Source organism: Ranitomeya variabilis, chromosome 1 (genome assembly GCF_051348905.1).
Source record: "Ranitomeya variabilis isolate aRanVar5 chromosome 1, aRanVar5.hap1, whole genome shotgun sequence".
Taxonomy (NCBI): Eukaryota; Metazoa; Chordata; class Amphibia; order Anura; family Dendrobatidae; genus Ranitomeya; species Ranitomeya variabilis.
Window position 1 is genome coordinate 321149586 of NC_135232.1, and position 24517 is coordinate 321174102.

Here is a 24517-nt window from a genome sequence, read left to right on the forward strand (position 1 = left end):
ACAGAGCTTGTTTTTAGTGTAAATCCAGAATGCAGGTGGACAGTAAAAGTTGGGTCATTCTGAAGGAAATGTGAAGTGCTGGTGGACTGTCCTAATCTTACCTTGTGTTGTTTCAAGAGGAAAGGTAGAAGCATCAGCATGCCTCCATCATGGACGACCCACCACACATCTATGTTGCCCTCTGCTAGAGTCTCCCGAGATCCAGGGAATAAGGAGATGTTCTTAGCCACAAGCAGGGCTTGCCGAGCAGCTGTACAGATACGCACCGTGACTGGAAGAAAGCAGGGGGTTACATGGAGGATTTCACAACCACAGAAATTACGGGAGAATAAAATTGGCACTAATAAAAAAGGGAAAAGCAAATCTGATTCTTACTGATGAATGTTTTCCAGGCCCGAGAGTCATCACTCTGCCTCCACCCACTCGGCCAGCCCATGATCACGGTGTTGTGTCTCATTCCTCCAAGACCACAAGACTGGATAAGGTGGGATAAACCTTCTTTTTGTTTCTGTGCCACAACCACCTGGCAGAAGCCTTTTACCCTTTCCTGCTCCATCAGCATCTTCAGTGCCTGTAATGAAAGATAATTATATATCCACTGTATATATAGTATAATTATATATGTCAAACTGTCTCTAAGGTTTTGGGTTTTCCATCTCATTTAATTACCATACATACTCGAGTATAAGCCGACCCCCCTAATTTTGCCACAAAAAACTGGGAAAACTTAATGACTCGAGTATAAGCCTAGGGTGGGAAATGCAGCAGCTACCGGTAAATGTCAAAAGTAAAAATAGATACCAATAAAAGTAAAATTAATTGAGACATCAGTAGGCTAAGTGTTTTTGAATATCCATATTGAATCAGGAGCCCTATAAAGTTTATGATGGCCCCATAAGATGCTCCATATTAAAATATGCCCCATATAATCCTGCATAAAGGTTAATAATGGCCCCATAAGATGCTCCATAGACATATTTGCCCCATATAATGCTGCACAAACGTTAATTATGGCCCCATAAGATGCTCCATAAAGATATTTGTGATATTTGCCCCATATAATGCTGCACAAACATTGATTATGGCCCCATAAGAAGCTCCATACAGACACTTGCCCCATATAGTGCTGCACAAACGTTGGTTATGGCCCCATACAGTGCTGCACAAACGTTATGGCCCCATAAGATGCTCCATACAGACACTTGCCCCATTTGCTGTTGCTGCGATAAAAAAAAAAAAAATCACATACTCACCTCTCCGTCGCTGAGGCCTCCGGCGCTTTCAATATTCACCTGACTTCGTTCTGGCGCCGCTCCATCTTCAGCGTCTTCTGCACTGACGTTCAGGCAGAGGGCGCGCACTATCCACGTCACTGCGCCCTCTGACCTCAGCGTCACTGCAGAAGACGCTGAAGACGGAGCGGCGCCGGAACGAGGAGCAGGTGAATATCACGCAGCGCTGCGCTCCCCTCCCATTATACTCACCTGCTCCTGGCGCGGTGCAGTCCCTGTTTCCCTGGCGCCGCAGCTTCTTCCTGTACTGAGCGGTCACCGTTACCGCTCATTACAGTAATGAATATGCGGCTCCACCCCTATGGGAGGTGGAGCCGCATATTCATTACTGTAATGAGCGGTACCATGTGACCGCTCAGTACAGGAAGAAGCTGGGGCGCCAGGGACCGCGCAAGGAGCAGGTGAGTATGATTAGACAGCTCCCCCTCCCCTGCCGACCCCTGGGTATGACTCGAGTATAAGCCGAGAGGGGGACTTTCAGCCCCAAAAAATGGGCTGAAAATCTCAGCTTATACTCGAGTATATACGGTACCTTCTTTTTATAAAGAAGAATAATAGAGCAAAATAAAAAGAGAGAATTAATATGTTAACAGCTCAAATTTGCCTTTTTGGAGGAGAGTACATGAGGCACATTTTCCATTCTTGGCAAGTGAACGGGACCCCTGTCTCAAGTATATGGTATTGAGTTGCAATAATTCCAGGAGTGGGATTGTAAAGGGAAAAGTTCCGAATAAGTTGCAGTGCTCGACACAGCCCCTTCATTTTTCCCATCGGATTCCCACCTATTAAGAAGTGGCTGCAAATAAAAGCTATTAATTGCTCTATTGGGAAAGCCCTCTTTAGGTATTGCCAGTTTTAAATGATTATCGTCTGCGGACAGCACATTAGGCTTATAGGCTGCATTTGACGGACTAGTGTCTTCTTTCAACCTTAAACTAAAGGACTGTATATAGGATGTGAAGCAGGAGCACGCTGTGAATGAATATCCGAGGCTGCGCTGTCCTCCTGTGATCCAGATAATCAGCTTAGTCTAGGAAACACAAGTAAACATGCTGTAAACACCAAGAAAGAAGTGACAGGGTCTGAATGGTTCTACCTGCTCCGCTGCCAGGGCTTCAGCATAGTTCTCCAAGTAATCACCAAGCAGAACAGATCCCACAATTGTTAAACCTTTCCCAGCTTTCAGCTGAGAAGCAAAAGAGAGTAGACGTGGCTGGGAAACATGGAGATCGGAGTCTAGCTTAACCAAGACAAGCAGCTGGGGTCTAGAGTGGGAAAAAAATGCTGATCAAATAGAAGTAAAGTATGTACATGCACATGTTACTACTACACAGATGAACTGATCATTTACCTCCAGTTTTTAGTATGCGGAGGGCCTTCCTCCAGCCGCAGTAAAGCAAAACGTGCTGCACTCAGAGAAAGTCCTCGTATGCCATCTCCCCATTCTTTCTCAGCTCTATATACAAGGATAAAAAGGTATTCAGGGAAAGAATATAGGAACAACATTTATAGAGGAGAAAAGTCTATAAAACTGGGAAATCTACTCACCCATGATACTCTATGTACTTGTAGATCATTCCGGCAATCACCATGGAGATGAGAGCATAATACCACGAGGAGATGAACATCAGAGCCAGACAAAGTGCCATACCCAGAAATGATAAAGTCCTGCAAAAGGCAAAACAAAAATAAATGTGGTTAAATGACCTAGTATAATTACTTTAAGAACTCAACAAGCAAGTTCTGTACTGTACCTATGAATATCAGCCAACATTTGCCAGATCTGACACAAGACTATGCTGACTACATCAGCTCTGGACCCAGTAAACACGCAGCCCCCAGAGGAAGCCAACGCGAAACGCACGCTGGGGCTGCATGCACAGTGTCCTAAAGTGGAGACTATGGGTAAGAGCAGCCTCTAGTATGGTTTAGGTTGATTTTGTTCCCTTAAAGTGATATACACCCTTTTTTCACTATTGGTTTATGATTCTCTAGTGTTGATTTTATTTCACTCACTGACTCATCAGTTTTGCATTTTTCACATGATTTATTATTTCTATTACTTTAACTTGTGTATTGTGAGACAGTGAGTGTTTTTATCTCCAGAGTTTCATACCAATATGGGAACATCTATAAACTCGTTGCACTTGCACTTTAATCAATCTGCTGCTATATTCTTCTCTTCCCTTTCACTATAATGGAGGTAGACTCTGTGTGTTACACCAGTGATATCAACTATCCAACTTTGTCTCTAATCTGATTACTACGTTCTATTTGTTGTGTTTTATATGTTTTTTTAATAAACTATGATATAATTTTATTTGGGGACTTTTTGTGCTCTTTTTCTTTCTGTGTGGTTATGTACTATAGGAGCGTCTTGAGCTATTATAGCTTCCCTCTCCACTTGGTGGTATAGGGTGTAATGGACTAAAAATATGTTTTCTATTATGAAGATTTTGTTAATATCTGTCACAAGACTATACTGACTACATCAGCTCTGGGCTCAGTGTACGGTCTGATCCTTCCTAACCAAAAGGTACAATATGTAGTAGGACAGTAAACTTGCCCCCATACTATGCTGCCTTGAGATAGTGTCACTAGGACCCCGAGACAGAGAGAGGCCACAAGATCGAAGCGTCTGGTTATACAAAATCCTGCACTGATTAGTACTGCTTCAACATCTTATTAAACAGTGCAGATTTTTGCTGTCATTGCAAGGGTTAATCAGTTCAGTTGATCTCCTGGAAGTCTCCATCCTGAAGTGTCTCAGCTGTTCTGTGTTGGCTACTCCCCTCAGGTAAATATGTTCGCCACTGGCACTTGGGGATTGCCAGTGATAGTTCTACTTCCTGGTTAGGTGTTGGTGGAGAAATTCATTGTTTCAGTCAGTAGAATTCTGCTTGGAGTTGGTTTTCATGCTTATCCTCATCTTCTCCCATTTGGTTTCTCCTACCTATCCCTTCCCTATGTTCCACTCTGTTTTTTTGTGAGTATATTTGCATGATTATAGTTTTCTTTCATCCCTGTCTGTCTACGCTTGCCTGTCTGTTTAGTGTAATCCTATAAACTGCAGCCTACACCTCCCTGGGTGGGGGAGAGAACAGATAAGGGCTAATTTATGAGCACAGCAAGGTACATGACCCCGGTGTCTCCAACTTCCAGAGTAATCCGGGGGACAAGGATAGACTAGGGCGCCGCCTAGTTCGAGGATCGGGTAGGCGGCCACCGTCCCTAGTCACTACGTGACACAAAGACACATGACATATCCACTTTAATTGATCTTCAATTCTATATCAGATGTCCATATAATGACCAAAATGCTTTTAAAAGTCAGTAGTTTGAAGTTGTAGATCACAAATTACAGCGAGTTTGTAGAAAATCTAAGACTTACCAGTGGTAATACTGAAAACGGGGGCGCCAGTTTGGAGATCGAAGCAGAGTCTGTAAACCACAGGCCAAGTTTACAAAAAGGTAACACATAAGGAAAAACCTAAGTGAAAGAGGGGTGGATAATGCTGGGGTTAGCATAATCAGAAGATATAGGTTGCAAACTCTTCAGCAAATGATAAAATTAAATTATTTCCATTAATAAGAACTAAAGGATTGCTTTGTTTAAAAGCAAAATCTCTATAACAATGCATTAGGGATTACAGTCATGGCTGAAAGTGTTGGCACCCTTGAAATCGTTCCAGTTAATGAAGTAAAAGGAAGTATTTCTCCCAGAAAATTATTGCAATTACACATTTTGTTATACACGTTTATTCCCTTTGTGTGAAATTATGCCTAATTTGCTTCTTTTTTCTATCTTTTTTGTACAAAGGAAATAAACACGTGTATAACAAAACATGTGTGATTGCAATAATTTTCTGGGAGAAATGCTTCCTTTTCTGGAACAATTTTAAGGGTGCCAACACTTTTGGCCATGACTGTAATTATAATAGCGTTTAAATGGTTGTCTTATTCCACATTACATAATAAATGGTTCTGTAACTAATACACTTTGGCGTTTTTAAGATCTGTTTCTTGTCATCACTCATGGTACTTGCAGCTAAAAAAAAAAATCTACAGAATCTTCACTTTTCTTACAATGGAAACAGCAAAAATTCTTATTGTCACTCTGATTCATTCTCATCTTGACTACTTTAACTCACTACTAATCAGTCTCCCTCTCACAAAACTCTTCCCTTTTTGTATTCTTAATGCTGCAGTGAGAATATATTACTGTCCAGCCACTACACCGCTGCTACCACCCTATGCCAGTCATTGCACTGGTTGTTTATCCACTATAAAATAAATCTGCTCCCTCATCTGTTTACTAACTAAACATCAAGGAACTTGACCCAGGCACAGTGAGGAGTATCTGCTCAGTATCTACTGACTAGCTGCGGTTATCTCATGACTACCCTTCCTTGCCCTATGGTGATGCCAGCAGTTTGTTGGGGAACACAGCTGTGACAGAAGAAGAGCAATGTAGGATGGGATTACAGATTTTTTCTTTATTTTGTTACACCCCAGTGGAGAAAAGGAGTTTTAGTTATGTAGTGGAAAACCACTTTAATTCCTGACATCCATATATTTAAGTGTGCTTTAAAAGCATATATAACATATCTTATTCTGATGTTTAATGCTGCATATTTGAATATATGAAATATAAAAAAATACTTTGATGCTGAATTTACATTTTCCTTTATTGTTCCTGGAACTTACAAGATTTCCTTGCATCTACAAACATGTGAGCCGACTTAGGGTACCGTCACACATTGAAATTTCCATCGCTACGACGTTACGATTCGTGACGTTCTAGCGATATCGTTACGATATCGCTGTGTCTGACACGCTACTGCGATCAGACACCCTGCTGAGAATCGTACGTCGTAGCAGATCGTTTGGAACTTTCTTTCGTCGCTTGATCACCCGCTGACATCGCTGGATCGTTGTGTGTGACAGCGATCCAGCGATGTCTTCGCTTGTAACCAGGGTAAACATCGGGTAACTAAGCGCAGGGCCGCGCTTAGTAACCCGATGTTTACCCTGGTTACAAGCGTAAACGTAAAAAAACAAACCGTACATACTCACCCATCGGTGTCCTTCAGGTCCCTTGCCGTCTGCTTCCTGCTCTGAGTGCCGGCCGGAAAGTGAGAGCAGATCACAGCGGTGCTGCGCTCTGCGCCTCTCACTGTACGGCTGCACTCAGAGCAGGAAGCAGACGGCAAGGGACCTGAAGGACACCGACGGGTGAGTATGTACTGTTTGTTTTTTTACGTTTACGCTGGTAACCAGGGTAAACATCGGGTTACTAAGCGCGGCCCTGCGCTTAGTTACCCGATGTTTACCCTGGTTACCCGGGGACTTCGGCATCGCTCCAGCGCCGTGATTGCAACGTGTGACCGCAGTCTACGACGCTGGAGCGATGATTATACGACGCTGCGACGTCACGAATCGTGCCGTCGCAGCGATGAAAATTTCAGTGTGTGACAGTAGGGTTACGCTCACTCCTTTTTAGAAAGACCTTTCAAAACATTTGACTACTCTAGCTTTCATCTCTTTCCCCCTTTCTATCTTTCCTGGTAACCTGGCTGTTTCGTTCCACAGTATCCAGTAGATCTTCTAATCTACACATACATTGATAAGATCATATAAGAAAAAAAGCGTACAAAGAACAAATAATATAACAATCTTTATTAGAAAAAACCCCAAAAAGGATATAATCCTTATAAAGCATACAAAAATCTTCTTTACACTATACGTTTTTTTGCACTATATGACATATATTTTATGTGCACATTTTTTATTTATACTATTAATTAAATTTATATATGTCCCTCCTTTTAGGAGTTTCTGTGGTATAGGAGGTAGAGGACGTTATAATCTTTGAGGTGTTCCTACCAGTTTATTATCATGATTTCCTCTAAAGATTCCATCCCGATATATACTTTTAATGCGGGTGGCCTTTGTGGCGGTGATTACGGCCGGTGTGCATGCGCTCTGCCATCCTGGGAGTGTGGTTGACGTTGGTGTCTGTCACCGACGGTGGGCGGTTTGCTGGGTCGAGCTTCCTTCCATGTACGGCCGAGTGGTTGGTTGCTTGTATCCGGCGCCTCGCCGACCGCTGGAGGCACGCCTGTTCACCTCGTCTCCCTGAGGAATGTCAGCGTCGCGTGCGCCGTGACGAGATTAGTCTATGGTAATGTTTGCGGCTTAGAACCACTTATACCGAGACTACAAGTCCCGGCATTCCATTCACGCCGATACCATGTGTAGTTTGTTGGGCGTAACCCTGCCATTATTGGTCTCCCTCAGCTTAAAAGGAGCTTCCTGGAATATGATGCCACTCCCCCTGACGAAGGCACGCTGCCGAAACGCGCGTAGGGGCTGTGGCACCATCTTCTGAGTGTTGGTAAGGCATTATGTAGCTTTTCTCTGATTGTGCAATTTTTATGTTGCTACTAATTTAATACATGTAGATTTGTGCAGTGGGTGTCGGCACACGCCATGGTGGCTTGATACAATGGTCGATATAATGATTGTGTGTCTGCAGTCCCACTTAGTACTATTATAGTTAAAGCAACACAGTTAGTCTATTAGCTTGTACCTTTACTCTTCTGCCATAATATCCACTCAGCAGTGGTGCCACTTATATCTTTTTGGCTCACTATTCGGACACACCTGTGGCTACCAGTTTTAGATTTTTGTATGCTTTATAAGGATTATATCCTTTTTTGTTTTTTTGCTAATAAAGATTGTTATATTATTTGTTCTTTGTACGCTTTTTTTCTTATATGATCTTATCTATTTAGCGTTGAACGTATATCTACTACCAGTTATTTTGGATGCTGCACGTTTCCCACTACTGGCTGTTGACTATAGTGTTAATGCGTTCTTATAGCTGGGGGTAACTATTTGATTTTCACATACATTGATAAGATGGGTGCTACCAGATCCAAGGAGGCAATTAGGATTCCCAACTCCGCAATCACAGCCGTGAGAAGCAATGCCCAGGTAGGTTCTCCATTCTTTTTTCCATGTCCAAACACCTTTTGAGTTGAGGAAAAAAATAAAAAGTTATAGCATGTTCAGTGACCCCTTTGTTCTAGATCACCTTCCTGAAGTTTTCCTTTATTTTCTACCATACCCATACATACTCATCTCTGTAAATTCTTACCCGCAAAAAGGGGATAATTCCATCTTTAGCTATCGCCTGCAACAATCTCGGGGCCCCCGTCAGACTCTGCAGTCCAGCTCCACACGTGGAGAAAAAAGATCCAATCACTATGACCCATGGTGATGGCCAGGAGATCGCTCCTACCACAAGGGTTCCTTTTACTGCATCTCCGAACCTAAGAGACAAGATCAGACGGCGGCTCTGGACCACCCATCCTCCAGAGCCGCTGAGCACATCATACTTACTTATCTCTGAGGACCACCCCATCGATACAGGCTCCAAATAGAAGAACATTGCTCAAATCTGATGTTCATTTACAGTCAGAGGAATTAACAGAAAATGGATCAATATCAGCACTTCACAGAGATAAAAAATAAATTATATTATTGCGTTATCTACTCAGTGTTCCATTAGAGGGGTTATCTAGCCTTAGAAAAAAAATGTCAAAAGCAAGAACGGTGTTGTAAAATAACAAAAAAAACTACACTAACCTTGCCTTTCTCCCAATAAGGGAGCACAGAATCTCTGGCAGGCCTTGGTCAATGAGCGCTGCAGCCGATCAGTGACATTACTGGCATCAATCGGTATCGCCTTAATACGGCAGATGACGGCTACAGCGGTCACATAAAGGCCAGATGAAAACAAAGCACCTCTGGAGATTCTGCACCAACTCACCGAGAGTAAAACAGATAGAAAATCTAATATAAAGAATACTTATCACATCCCGTTTCTTTTACATTTTTCTTCTAATGCTCCCAAATTATACACACCCATAGAGTGTAACAGATCGGACAAATACCAAAGAGTGGCATCCATAGGCAGCGCGCCACTCACTGAAGGACGCAATAAATGCACGAGACACTGCTGAATGGAAATGATAACATATGGCCAAACTAAAGCCGTGTCATGCAATAATATGGGGTGTCCACACTGTATTCTCGCCTAAAAGCAATGCTTCCATAATACTGTGTGTGATAAGACATGGTAATATTTTTTTCCTCATGGGTTCACATATTTAATGCTTTAATATAATGTTTTAAAACTTTAAAAATAATCTGTCAACCCCAAACCTGGATTTAATCTACTTCTACAGTCCTGTGGGGGACGTCACTCCTATATCATAATGCCTGCAATATACATTTCTCTTTTTTAGCTGTTCAAAAAAAAAAGGAGATTTTTGTGTACTCACCGTAAAATCTCTTTCTCTTAGCCTCTAATTGGGGGACACAGGACCATGGGTGTTATGCTGCTGTCCACTAGGAGGCGACACTATGCATAATCTGAAAAAGATTAACTGTGGCTCCTCCTGTGCAGTATACACCCCTGGACGGCATCAGCCTTCTCCAGTTTTGTGCAAAAGCAGTAGGAGGAACGTAACATGAATAACATAATTATGCCTGTAAGAAGGCAACTATGTACGAGCTCAAGAAACAATATGAGAACTCAACAGTTACAACAGCCCGGAAAGGGCAACAGGGTGGGAGCGGTGTCCCCCAATTAGAGGCTAAGAGAAAGAGATTTTACGGTGAGTACACAAAAATCTCCTTTACTCTGTCGCCTCATTGGGGGACACAGGACCATGGGACGTCCTAAAGCAGTCCCTGGGTGGGAAGCAATGGACGAATATTGTGCAGACAGGCCCGTACACTTAGGGCACCGCCGCCTGCAGGACACGTCTACCCAGGCTCGCGTCCGCTGAGGACTGGGTATGAACCCTGTAGTGTTTAGTAAACGTGTGTACGCTAGTCCAAGTGGCCGCCTTACACACTTGTTGTGCCGAAGCCTGGTGCCGAATGGCCCAGGAGGCCCCTACCGCCCGTGTAGAGTGTGCCGTAATGCCGGCTGGAAGAGGAGAATTCTTAAGGCGATACGCCTCTTGTATGGTGGATTTGATCCACCTGGCAAGAGTAGCTTTGGAAGCTGGCATACCCTTGTGGCCGCCTTCCGGAAGGAGGAAAAGGGAATCAGACCTCCGGAAGGACGCAGTCCTAGACACGTATATACGCAAAGCCCTGACAAGGTCAAGCGTATGCAGAGCCTTCTCCACTCTATGAACCGGAACCGGACAAAGGGATGGTAGTGAAATTTCCTCATTGAGGTGGAAGTCGGACACAACCTTCGAGAGGAAGGATGGGACCGTACGAAGAACTACCTTGTCCTGGTGAAATGCCAGGAAAGGCCGTCTGCAGGAAAGTGCTGTCAGTTCAGACACCCTGCGTAGCGAGGTGATTGCCACCAGGAAAACCACCTTCTGGGAAAGAAGGCGGAGCGGGACCTCCTTAAGAGGTTCGAAGGGTGGTTCCTGCAATGCTGTCAGGACCAGGTTGAGGTCCCACGTTTCTAGTGGTCGTCTGTAGGGGGGAACCAATCGGGAAACCCCCTAAAGGAAAGTCCTTACTTGCGGCTTGGTAGCAATGCGCCTTTGGAAAAGCACTGAGAGGGCTGACACCTGGCTCTTAAGCGAGCCCAAGGACAGCCTGGCCTCCAGACCCGATTGGAGAAAACCAAGTAATTTGGGTATGGAATAAGGGAGTGGGATCTGGCCACGAGATTCGCACCAGGTAAAGAAAGCTTTCCAGGTACGGTAATAAATCTTGGCAGAGGCTGGTTTCCGTGCTCTGATCATGGTTCCAATGACATCTGCCGAGAGCCCTGCCTGGGTTAGAACCCAGGTCTCAAGGGCCACGCCGTCAAATTGAGAGCCCCTGAGTTCTGGTGGTAGAACGGCCCTTATGATAGAAGATCGTGGCGGTCGGGGAGACGCCAAGGGGCGTCTGCTGTGAGTTGTACGATGTCGGCGTACCATGTGCGTCTGGGCCAGTCTGGTGCAATGAGGATGGTTGGAACTCCCTCTTGTTTGATCTTCCTCACCACTCTGGATATCAGGGGGAGAGGTGGAAAAATGTACAGAAGCTGGAACTGGGTCCAGTCCTGAACCAGAGCGTCTGCTCCGAGCGACCGTGGATCGTGTGTTCTGGCAATGAAGTTGGAGACCTTGGCATTGAAATGGGATGCCATTAGGTCCACATCCGGGGTCCCCCAGCGGAGACAGATCTGTTGAAAAATTTCGGGATGGAGAGACCACTCTCCCGAGTCTATTCCTTGTCGGCTGAGGAAGTCTGCTTCCCAGTTGTCCACACCCGGAATGTGGACCGCCGAAAGAACCGACCCTGTGTCCTCCGCCCAGCGGAGGATATGTGACACTTCCCGCATCGCCTGGGTACTGCGGGTCCCCCCTTGATGATTCACATATGCCACAGCCGTGGCATTGTCCGACTGTATCCTGATGTGAGAGGCTGCCAGTAAGTGATGGAAGGCCCTCAATGCCAGTAGGATGGCACGAATTTCCAGGATGTTGATGGGCATGGTCGCTTCCGCTGGGGACCATTTGCCCTGTGCCCTGTGGTGTAGGTGCACCGCACCCCAACCCGTCAGGCTTGCGTCGGTGGTCAGGACCTTCCATTGACCTGAGAGAAAGGATTTCCCCATTGCTAGCGAGGTTGGCTTGAGCCACCAGTGCAGGGACCTCCTGGTTGACGACGTTAGCTGGAACTCCCTGTCGAGAGACAAGGGATTCCGGTCCCAGGACTTGAGAATGGCTAGTTGGAGAGGTCTGAGGTGAAACTGGGCAAATGGGACAGCTTCTATTGCCGCTGCCATCTTGCCGAGAACTCTCATGGCAAACCGGAGAGATCGAGGGGGTTTGCGGAGGAGGGTGCGAACTGCTAGTCGGAGAGCCAGTGCCTTGTCCTTGGGAAGGAGCACTAGACCCCTGGAGGTGTTGAATAACATTCCCAGGAAGGTCAGGGACTGACTCGGGGTTGGTGATGACTTTTGTAGGTTGATTAACCAGCCCATGCGACTGAGAGTATCGGTTGTGATTGAGACGCTGAGCTCGCAGTCCTTGAAGGTGGGAGCCTTGATGAGTAGATCGTCCAGGTATGGAACGACTACTATGCCTCTGGAGTGCAGGACGTCCATGGTGGCTGCCATGACCTTGGTGAACACTCTGGGAGCCGTGGCGAGTCCAAAGGGGAGAGCCACGAATTGGTAGTGGTCCTGGCCTATTGCGAACCTGAGAAACCTCTGATGGGCAGGTGCAATGGGTATATGCAGGTATGCGTCTTGTATGTCTATGGAGGCGAGATATTCTCCCTTCTCCATGGACGCAATGATGGACCGAAGGGACTCCATGCGGAAATGACGGACCCGTACATATTTGTTGAGCTGTTTTAGGTCTAGTATGGGCCGTACACTGCCTCCTTTCTTGGGAACTACGAACAGATTGGAGTAGAACCCTCGGAAACGGTCGGTCGTGGGTACCGGTACTATGACTCCTGATTGACAAAGCGAGGAGACCGCTTGGTGGTAGGCTCGAGCCTTGGCTGGCGGTTTTGGGGGGACAGAGAGGAAGAACCGGTCCGGTGGGTTGGAGGTGAAGTCTATTTTGTATCCGGAAGACACTAGTTCCGTGACCCACCTGTCTTCTGTAATAGGCAGCCAGACTTGATGAAAGAGCAAAAGTCGGCCGCCTACTGGTGTGGTGTCTTCCGGAGTCCGTGAGTCATGAGGAGGAGAAGGTCTGAGATTTTCCTCCTCTGGGCTTAGACTGGCCTGCTTTTGACTGCCAGGTCTTGTCCGACCTTTGCGTCGATCGTGAGTTGTCCCTGCGTGGGGAACGGTTACGATTTTGTACTGGACGCGAGACGGACCAGCCGGAGGAATTCCGAAAGGATCGGAATCGAGTTTGGTTACGCTTCTTGTAAGTGCGTTTAGGTTTCAGTTGGGGAAGAGAAGTACTCTTACCCCCTGTGGCGTTGGATATCATAGTGTCCAACTGTTCACCGAAAAGTCTCCCACTGAGGTAGGGGAGGTGCGTGAGGGACTTCTTTGAGGCTGCGTCCGCTTTCCATTCCCGCAGCCAGAGGATACGCCGAATCGTGATGGCGTTTGATGCTATCCCCGCGACTCCCCTTGCTGAATCCAGAGCTGCATGGAGCATGTAATCTGCTACAACAGCAATTTGAACCGCTTGGTCCGACAGTTCAGGAGCGGATGCTTGGAAGGCTTGTAAATTGTTTGCCCAGGCCAGGATGGCCTTGGCAGCCCAAACTGAGGCGAACGCGGGAGCCAGGGATGCCCCTGCAGCCTCGAAAATTGAACGAGCCATGCGTTCTACCTGCCGGTCTGCTGCGTCCCTTAGGGTTGAGCTATCTGGCAGTGAAAAGGAGGGTCTGTGCTGCTAGCCTGGAGACTGGGGGATCCACTTCAGGTGGATCTGTCCATTCCTTGGTGTCCTTCTGTGGGAAGGGGTACCTCGCCTCCAGATATTTGCGATTAGCGAATTTTTTCTCAGGCTGTGAGAGCTGTTTTTTTAAGGATCGCCTTAAACTCTGGGTGGTTAGAAAAAACCTTAGGCGGCTTCAGAGGTCCTTCAAAGGAAATCTGATGTTCTGGGGCCTCTGGTGGCGGATCAGAAATGTCCAGCACCCGATGGATGGACGATATTATGTCCTCAACTAGCGCTGTATTGCTAGGAGGGATTGGGATCAGGGACCCCTCAGTTTCTCTGTCTGAGTCAGAGTCGCAGATGCCTTCCGAATTCTGTGTATCACTGAGGCGTCCCCTGCTGGGTGAGCTGGGGAGGAGGCCTTCTCTGGTTGGGGATTGCGGAGATCTGCATTGTCTGTCCCTGGAATGGGACGGTCTAGATGACCTGGAGCAACGGTGTCTCTCCCTAGAGGGGGATGACCGTGTGCTATGGGATGACGCAGATGGACTTGATCTATGGATCCGCTTGCGTCCTGACCTAGACGTGGATGTGCCAGGGGCATCTTGTTCCTGAGTCAAGCTCTCCCGTTGTTGGGTAACGGTCATAGCCGGGGCATGACCCTGCAGAGCCTGAAGCAATGTGGAAGTTAGGTTATCTATAGACTGCGTCATAGATTGCGATAACTGAGTAGCCCATTCCGGTGTGGCATTAGACACCGAGGCATTGGCAGGGGCTTCTTGAGGCTGTGACACAGTAGTTTGTATACAGTTCTGACAATGCGGGTACGTGCTGCTACTGGGGAGAGCGGTCCCGCAGGCTGTGCAGAATGCATAATAGCAGTTCTGCCTGGTTCTCTTAGACCTTGAGCCCGGCATAGTGCACATAGTGCAGAAGTGCTGCCAGCAGATGGACCTTACAGGGGTAGAGAACCTACAGGGGAGCCTTATAGGTAATATGGATTCACAGCTGAGTAAAGATAACCCAGCTGTGATCTTACCCCACCAGTGTACCCCTAGGTCCAGCGCCGAAAATCCACAGTCCTGTGCCCCCCGGAGACTGGCTGCCTGGTCCTGCAGACCGGGAGATGCAGGGTTAATCTGCAGCCGAAAATGGCTGCAGAGACAGAGGAGAGAGGAGGAGAAGGGGGCGGAGAGCTGGAAAAAGGCGGCAAGGCTATAAAAAACCCGCCCTTTCTGTCTCGATCCGCCCCTTGTATGACACTGTAGAGTGTCATATTTGTCATCCGGGGGGCGGGCCGGGGGGCGGAGAGGAGGCTGCTGCTTCAGCTAGGCCGAAGCCGGGGCCTAAATTAGATGCCTGAGGCCCAGAAGGGCTCCAGGCCGGCGCGAAAGTCCGGGAGGGGGTCGGATCTGAACCGGACCCCTCCGGATTTGAAGGCAGGATGGCGGTGGGGCTATAAGCGGAAGGGGGAGCCCGGCTGGGGTCCCCCTGAGGCAGTATAGAGCTGGTGCTGCCGCAGAGACAGGGACGCAGGGAACCCTGTGTCTGTATGTGCCATGCCTGCCTGCACTCCCCCCGGCCCCAACAGGAGCCCGCAGCTGGGCTGGGGTCCCTGGATGCAGGCGCAGTGTGCTGGCCCATTGCTGGGAGCTGTAGGATGCTGCCTGTACAGGCCTTACCTGAGGTGTCTCAACCTAATACCCCCAGAGGGGGATAGGGAGGGTGCTTTTGTCACACACCTTCAGGGGCCTTTATCCTCGCCTCGACCTCAACCCAGAAACCAAAAGGAATTGGGGAAGGAGGGGGGTCTCGACTTCGAACCAACACCCGAGAGGTTGGGGAAGGAGCAGCATGGGGAATAGCCATCTCAACTTCAACTGGGCACCCCATAATAGGGGGCCGAGGAAGGAGCCATGCCGGGGGTCTCACAGGAGACCCTCTTTTCTTCATCTGTAATCCCGTCGGAAAACGGGAAACGGAGTAAAACGGAGTAAAAATCTTTAGGTGTGCCTCCTTTGCGACACTAAGCAAAAACTGGAGAAGGCTGATGCCGTCCAGGGGTGTATACTGCACAGGAGGAGCCACAGTTAATCTTTTTCAGATTATGCATAGTGTCGCCTCCTAGTGGACAGCAGCATAACACCCATGGTCCTGTGTCCCCCAATGAGGCGACAGAGTAAAAACCATTATATTTTACATGTACGGTAAATGAGAGCTCCTCGGTCCAGCCATGGCCAAGCTCAGTGCGTCCTTCCATCCCCTGCAACTTGTGCAGTGTGAGCGCTGCCTGAATTCAACCTGCAGCCCTGCACACCCGCACTGACACCAGGAGGCGACCAGGAGAGCACACAGTGTCAGTGCGGATACTGCTTCATACTGTGTGCAGCAAGAGGGCACACAGGAGAGAGGGATGAGTGAGCACCTGTACAGACACTGTGTGCACACCTGTCCGGCTCCTGCAGTGTCAGTGCGGATGTGCGCTTACTCCTGTCTGCAGTGCTGGCTGCTGTGTGATTCTGTGTGCAGCGAGAGGGCGCTGCACACAGGAGATGGATGAGCGAGCACCTGTACAGACACTGTGTGCACACCTGTCCGGCTCCTGCAGTGTCAGTGCGGATGTGCGCTTACTCCTGTCTGCAGTGCTGGCTGCTGTGTGATTCTGTGTGCAGCGAGAGGGCGCTGCACACAGGAGATGGATGAGCGAGCACCTGTACAGACACTGTGTGCACACCTGTCCGGCTCCTGCAGTGTCAGTGCGGATGTGCGCTTACTCCTGTCTGCAGTGCTGGCTGCTGTGTGATTCTGTGTGCAGCGAGAGGGCGCTGCACACAGGAGATGGATGAGCGAGCACCTGTACAGACACTGTGTGCACACCTGCCCGGCTCCTGCAGTGTCAGTGCGGATGTGCGCTTACTCCTGTCTGCAGTGCTGGCTACTGTGTGATTCTGTGTGCAGCGAGAGGGCGCTGCACACAGGAGAGGGGGATGAGTGAGTACCTGTACAGACACTGTGTGCACACCTGTCCGGCTCCTGCAGTGTCAGTGCGGATGTGCGCTTACTCCTGTCTGCAGTGCTCGCTACTGTGTGATTCTGTGTGCAGCGAGAGGGCGCTGCACACAGGAAATGGATGAGCGAGCACCTATACGGACACTGTGTGCACACCTGTCTGGCTTTTGCAGTGTCAGTGCGGATATGCACGGCAGCTGGTTGAATTCAGGCTGCACTCGCTCTGGGCAAGTGAGCATGTCAATGGAGCTAAGGGGAGGAGTTGATTGAAGAGGAGGAATAGTGCACTGAGCCTTTGGCCATGCCAAGGGGGCACCAAGTAAACCTCGCTTACTCTTGAAGTAAAGCGGTTTAAATATCCAGCTAAAGAAGAGAAATATATACTGCAACAATGAGTTTTAAAGGGGCCACATCAAATTTTGGGAGTGAAAGACTCCCTTTAAAGTCACATCACATATGCACTTTATATTTTTTCCTGTATGTACGGGGATATAATTTAGGGTATGTATAATGTTCACACACACTATACATACTATATATGTATAGTAAGGATTGTACCCACTCAGATGCGCAGGAAGAAACAGGAGGCAAATTCTCTTCAATGTCCATGTGGTTTTATTTGCTCCATAAACCACCAAGGCAGCAACAAAAAGGTAAACAGTCCGTACATCAGGACGACACAGCATTAATGTCTATAGAAGACCTCTGCTCTCTCAGGCCTGAAGGCACACAGGCTGTGCAATGTCCAGCACTCAGGCTCTATCTGAAGCCTCAAGCCACAGACACAGAAAGGCTTCTCCCTCTCAATACACAGACTACTCTGTAGTGTCCAGCCTGGACACATGGAAGTCTGTCCACACTGGCAGACTCCCAAACACTCACTAACATGTGCCAAACACACCTCCATTAGGTAGCCTGAAACCACACCCATTGGTGAGGTAACATCACATGCACTGTCACATGAACATGACATCATTGCAGGTCCTCAAACTGCTGCAGGGAAAAGGGTACAGTGAGCACCCCCACTCAGAGGTGAGGTATGTGGGTAGCTAGACCCTCCCATCTCTCATAGCTACCCGCAACCCGGACCCAGGTGCACTAAATTATATCTTTAGTGCTCACGTGCACCAAAGACAAAATACCCCGGGTTGCATCGCAGGGAGCATCCATCCCTGTGACACATACCTCCCATAACCACGCGACCACCAGTTACACCACATACTCCCCCCTCTGTTCAAACCTGTGGGGTTGAACACTTGTCCTAAACCCAGGGCCTCGAGACAGGGCACCCACATAACCTTGCTCTACCCGTCTAGAGGGGCTTCCCAATTGGTTTTGAGCGTCAGCTCCTGAGACATAGTCCGTCACTGTCACCACATGCCTGTCTGTGAACAATGTGCTATCAGACTTTGTCGCCTCATGTTTCAGCGTCAACAATCTATTAGGCCTTCCCCGCCTCCATCGGTCAGTACGTAGGCATAATCCCCTTGTACCCATACGTCCTGTCTGATCTGACTCTGTCATTTCGTCCGCTACAGGGTCTCCCACTAAGGTCACTCAGCCCTGAGCTAACTGAGGCATCACTGCTTCTACCTGTTCCATCAGGCCACCTTCTGTTATGTCTCAGCTGCCCACTTCTCCCATGGTCTTTATTGCCTGGAGAGCAATCCATCCATTTTTCTCTATGTCCTCTGTTAGCTTCAGCTTGAGGACTTTCAGTCTTATACGAACCTCTTCGCCTCTCTATACCGCAAGTTGAAGGTTGCGGCAATCTGTTTGCCATTTCCTGCAGTTCTATATTGATCTGCTCCCTCTCACGTCTTAGCAGCTCAACTTCTTTTAGGTAACCCACGCGATACCCAAGGAGCATCCCGATATTCTCAAGACTCTCCATGGATCCGACAACAAGGAATGGAACCATCCCATCTTCACCCACGACCTGGGCCTTGTCATCACCCAGAACCCTCAATCTCTTCACACCGGATCTATTTACAATCTCCTGCATCACTCGCCCAAGCCTTCCAATGACTTTTCCCACCAAATTTCTGGGTACCAGAATGATGTCTTCCACCAAGCCGAGCCGATTTTGAGCTTCTCTCGTTAGCTCCAGACGTCGAGCGGCTTCCTCATTCTTCAACGTGATCATTTGTTTTGTGCGGAGGCATTGTAGATGCATCTCTCTCAGGACAGCCACCCGCTTCACTGTGACTTCCCTAGTCGACAGTATGACCAGTTGATGAGTCTCAGGCGCCCAGTGCACCCTACATGCTTCGACCGCCTTTTTAAAAGCCTCATGCACCTCCTCACTGGCGCACGCTTCTTGCATGTCTTCGAGTATGTCTATTACGCACTTGAAAACCGAAGTCTCACCTTCTTGGCCATATTGTTGGACCTCCTCGTCCTTAGCATCAGCGCAGTTTTCCAAGACCTCGACGTCCTTTGTACGGCCATCTGCGTGGCACTTCCCCTGCTGGATTTCTTCCACCATGGAGGCCCCTTCTTTGGTCAGCCTCTACAGCTCACTCTCCTTCATTGCGATCAGATCAGGAGAGGGCAACAGTTTGATTTCCCGGTCATCCATGGATTTCAGGAGCTGGGGATTAGTCTCCTTCATCTTGAGCTCCTAAGCCAGGCAGTCGCGCTCATCCTCTCTCTGGAAAAGCTCCTGCTGATACTTCTCTTGGGCCTCTCTGAATACCTCCATATCTTTCAATATGGCCTTGTTCATGTTTTGATACGCTGATAGGTGACCTCTGAGCTCAGAGACTTCCTTCTCCAGGTCACCCACTCTGTGCTCAATTGCTTGCCTCAGGACCCTTTCTCGCTCAATTGTTTATTTAAGCAGCTCTATGTTATGGTCCTGCTCTCTTTTGGCTAGCACATGTCGCACCACCAGTTCTTTAATTAGACTTTCAGATGGGGTCTCTTGCCCACCCACACTCTGCCTCTTCAGGGTTCCACCTGTTTCTGCACCCACATCTATGGTCTCTGCAGGGCTCTCTGTCTGTTTACTCTTAGGTACCTCTTGACTCTTGTTAACTTCAGAGTTCTCCATCTCTTTAGCATCAGGTACTCTGGAGCCTTCATCATACTGAGCCACTTCACCCTTTCCATGCATTGCAGATGTGGGTCTACTACAGGTCTGTTCTAACCCCAGCCCATCACCAACTACCTCAGTGCTAGGGTTTGTCAGAGATAAAGTGACCTCATCAAGGACAATAATGTGATCTGCACCTGACCCTGTCTCTTCCTCATCCTTCTTCTGAGAGGGTGTAGCTTGTCCCGCCTTTCTGTGGCCCCCGCGACGAGATAAAGATGTGTCTTTTTTTTTTAATTCAAATAAATTTTTATTAAGAATGACATTGCATTTTACATATTAAATTCATGTATTCAGTACAAAGTTTTCCCAGTTTTAAAACCCCACCATTCCCAACTAATCCCTCCCCACCCCCATAAGACAACTCACCTCGTTTAGTAACACCTCTATTAATGATACTTAGAGAATTTTATTCCACCTAGGACCACATACTCCATATGTAGTTTTCACCGAGTCAGGCCCTTGACTTTCCCATCCTTTACCTGCCCTCAACCCATTTCAAGCCACGAAGACCACAGTTTATCCAACATTTCTATTTTCCCTCGTTTCTTGTAGATCCCTTTTTCCAATGCCAGACCCTGCTTTACATATTGAAGAAATTCTCTTCTTGTAGGCGGTTCTTCCTGAATCCAATTTCGTGCTATTACCTTTCGGGCCATATACAATAATCTGGCAATTGCTATCTTCCAGGTGTTATCTACTCCAAGCTCATCTACGTACCCCAGTAAGCACACCATCGGATCCCTTGGTACCGTGCATCTAACACGACTCAACACAACCAACCAAAATGCAGCCAGTCTCGGACACGTCCACATCATATGAAGTATTCCAGCATTTATAGTCTTACACCTTGGGCACTCAGAATCAGCACGCAGACCTGCGTTATACAGTACTTCCGGAGATTTGTAAACTCTATGTATTATATAGAGCTGTGACAGCCTATACGGTTCACTTAGTGACAGCCGTAGAACCCACTCCAGCACCGACTCCCAGGTTTTGTTCTCCATTGGGCCCAGCTCCCTCTCCCACTTAGCTCTCACATTTATTGGAAATCCCAAAAGGTATGTATGCATCAAATCTTTATATAGGGTGGAGATAACCCCCCTCGTAGTCCCTTCACCACACACATATTCCAGTACTATATCTCCTTGGATTCATTCACCCCTATTTTGAGCTCCGAATGCGTGCCTTATCTGCGCATATTGATATGCCCCCGAGGGCTTGAGTACAAACTCCACCTGCAATTGGGAAAAGGATTTCAGCTCTCGCTGTTCAATTATCTGATACACATAGTGAATTCCCTTGGCCTGCCACTCTGGTAATATCCCCATTGCCACAAACTCCGGTAAGTTGTTATTATGCCATAACGGTGAGAATCTAGTCAGACCCATAACCCCATGAATTTGTTTCAATCTGCCCCACAGCTTACATATCAAAAATATAGTTGGATACAATTTCCCCAATGCCCCCAGGGAGCCATCCTCCAGACACTGTATTACTGGACATCTTTTCGTCACCGTTTCCATCAAATGCTGTACCGCACTGGACGATACTTCATGCGCCCAGCCCTTTAAATGTTGACTCTGGGCTGCAAGAAAATATACTTCAGGGTTGGGCAGAGCCAGACCACCATCTTCCTTGGGTCGCTGAAGGGTCTCCAGTCTGATTTGTGGACACTGTCTCCCCCATACCAGAGTCCTAAACAGGGAATTAATCTGCCGAAATTTCCCGCGCGGTATCCAAACTGGCGCATTGTGAAGAACATATAGTATTTTAGGCATCAAAATCATTTTAATGAGATTAACCCTGCCCACCACCAATAGATGTAGTTTAATCCATGCATCTACTTTTGCCTTAAGTACACCTAAAACCGGTGTCAGATTCCTATGCAGGAAGTCCGTGACTGGTACAGAAATCCATATCCCCAAGTATTTAAATTGATTTACCACCTTAAGTCGCCCATCCTCCAGAGGCTCCCTCCCATCCTCTCCCACGTCATCCACTTTAAACAGAATTGACTTACTCCAATTTATCGTCAGTCCTGACAAAGAACCAAATCTTTCAATAAGCCCAATGGCACCCCCCAAGGAAGCAGCCGGGTTAGCCAGAAATAGTAGAATATCGTCCGCGTATAGCGCTATCTTCTCTTCAATTATCCCGTACTTGAATCCAGACACCTCATCAGACTGTCGAATTTTGGCAGCCAATAGTTCCACAGCCAGAGCAAACAAAAGGGGAGAGAGCGGACATCCCAGCCTTGTCCCTCTAGCTAGTTTTATAGACTGAGATAACTCCCCATTCACTCTGACTCTAGCCTCCGGCTGTGAATACAGCAGCTGAATCCAGGACACAAACTGCGAGCCAAAACCCATGCACTTCAGCACCTGCCAGAGATATCTCCATTCCACACTGTCAAATGCCTTATGGGCATCTAAGGATGCGATAACTCTCTGGCCACAGTTGTCAGACCTAAGCTGCAAATTCATAAACAGCCTCCGCATGTTCACCGCTGTGGATCTGTCAGGCATAAAGCCAGATTGATCTGGGTTCACCAGATTAGTGATGACACTCAATAAGCAGGTCGCTAACACCTTGGCCAGAAGCTTGACATCCATAGTGAGCAAAGAAATTGGCCAATATGACTTAGGTTTCCCCAAATCTTTATCCTCCTTTGGAATTACCACTATTATGGCTTCTCTCATGGAAGCCGGCAGATACCCTCTACACTTAGCCTCGTCTAAAACCACCTTTAATCTGGGAATTAGCACCTCCCCCATATTTTTATGAATTTCGGCGGGTAACCCATCCACTCCAGGCGCCTTCCCATTAGCCATAGACTGTAGTGCCTGACCCAATTCCTCTTCCGTAATAGGAGCCTCCAAGGCTTCTCCATCTGCTTCACTCAAACTCGGTAGCCCCAGTCTCTCCAGAAAAGCCACTGTGTCTCCCGCCGATGCATCCACTCGAGAGGAATATAGGCCCGCGTAAAAGTCCGCGAAGACCTACAAAATCTCAGAGGTTTGGGAGACTATCACCACTCCCAGAAACCAGCGAGTGCACAAATGAAGTACTCCTCTGGGCAAAAGCCACCAGCGACAGCATGTGATCAACAGTCTCTCCCTCCTGATAATAAGCCAGACTCTGAAATTCCCGCTTCCTTTCAGCCTTCCCCAACAAAATTGTCTCCATATGATTTTGCGCTGTTTTTAACCTGTTCCCAGCCTCAGGAGTTCCCATTATTACCATCTCGTCTTCCGCAGCCCTCAGCTCAGCAACCGCTACTTTCTCCTTTCTCTGCCTCCCTCGTCTTCCGCTTACACCTACTAATATCTCTAAACAGTAGCCCTCTTAAGTACACCTTCATAGCTTCCCAAACAGTGAGAGCATCTGTACTCCCATCATTCAGCTCAAAGAATTCCGCCACCTCCTGTTTTATATTATCTACATCTATACTGTGCAGCCAGTTATGGTGGATCTTCCACTCTCTCCTGCTCTCGGCCTGTGTCCCCAGCAATCAAAACTCTACCTCAATTGGGACTATGGTCTGAGAGGGCCCCACGTCTCCCACCATCGTGTCTAACAGACAATTACCTAGAGCCATAGCAATTCTGGACAAAGTACCATGCGCCGGTGAATAACAGGAATAACCCCTCTCCCAAACATTTCTAACTCTCCATAGGTCAATCATACCTATTTCACAAACATAAGTACCAAACGTAGTAGTGTGCCTCCCCGTCCTATTCTGGATGTTTTTATTTTTGTCCCAAAAGTCATCGCATACATTGTTAAGGTCACCAATAATAAAAAATGGTGTCGGGCCCCACCGTTCCACCCGCTCCAACACTTCTCTAATTTTCTTACTTGAGTAAGGAGGCGGAATATACATTGCCGCTATACACATCAACACTCCATTTATTTTACATTGTACCACCACATACTGACCATCCACATGCATCTTCACCTCTTCATACTGCACTCCCGCGGGTACCAGCACTGACACACCCCTTGAATACAGAGAAAAGGTAGAGTGGTATGCACTCTGTATCCATCGCCTATTTAGTACATCCACCCTCTCCCGCACCAAATGCGTCTCCAGCAGGCATATCATTGAAGCTCTCTGATCTCGAGCATACTGCAGACTCACTGCTCGCCTAGACTTATCCGCAAGTCTATCCGGCGGGACCCTATGAGCTCTATGAACTGCAAACACTTTTGTCAGCACTGCGCCTCCAATTTTCTCCATCAGCCAGCTTTCAATAAACTCGGTGGGGTTTCTCCCCTCAGTTTTTTCAGGGATGCCCACTATACGTATATTATTCCTTCTGGACCCATTTTCCAGATCCTCATTTTTGGCGGCCAGCTCTGATATCGCTTGAGCAAACTTTTTCTCCGCTTTTTGCAGTTTAACTATGTGGTCTTCTGCCGTGCTCACCCTTTCCTCCACCGCCCCCATGCGTCTGTCCATCTTTTGCAGTGCTGCGTTTATCTGCGCTGCTTCCCCTTTAACCTCCTGCATCTGGAGAGTCAGGGTATTCAGGGACTGCTTGCACGATGAAACCAGTACAAAAACATCCCTGAGGGTCGGCTCAGCTCCCGGTGTCATAACTTCAGGTCCCCCTATTGCCACCGCCATGCTGCTTTCCTCCCTCCCCTTCTGTACCTCTTGCTCTCCTGCTGGGATCACCTCCTCCTCTTCAATACCAGCTCCAGCTCCGGTTACCATCTCT

General features: G+C 47.8%; 1 protein-coding gene across 5 annotated transcripts in view; it reads right to left on the bottom strand.

The window, feature by feature from the left end:
* SLC12A6 (solute carrier family 12 member 6) overlaps window positions 1–24517 on the bottom strand; it is a 69944-nt gene that overhangs the window by 9983 nt on the left and 35444 nt on the right. For all 5 annotated transcript variants that reach the window (XM_077297972.1, XM_077297959.1, XM_077297964.1 and 2 more), the window contains 9 exons: window positions 8700–8757; window positions 8455–8629; window positions 8208–8326; window positions 4684–4782; window positions 2841–2960; window positions 2644–2748; window positions 2389–2557; window positions 376–571; window positions 102–271 (listed from right to left, as the gene is read on the bottom strand). In XM_077297972.1, coding sequence (XP_077154087.1) covers window positions 102–271; window positions 376–571; window positions 2389–2557; window positions 2644–2748; window positions 2841–2960; window positions 4684–4782; window positions 8208–8326; window positions 8455–8629; window positions 8700–8757 — 1211 coding nt within the window. The remainder of the gene's footprint in view (window positions 1–101; window positions 272–375; window positions 572–2388; window positions 2558–2643; window positions 2749–2840; window positions 2961–4683; window positions 4783–8207; window positions 8327–8454; window positions 8630–8699; window positions 8758–24517) is intronic.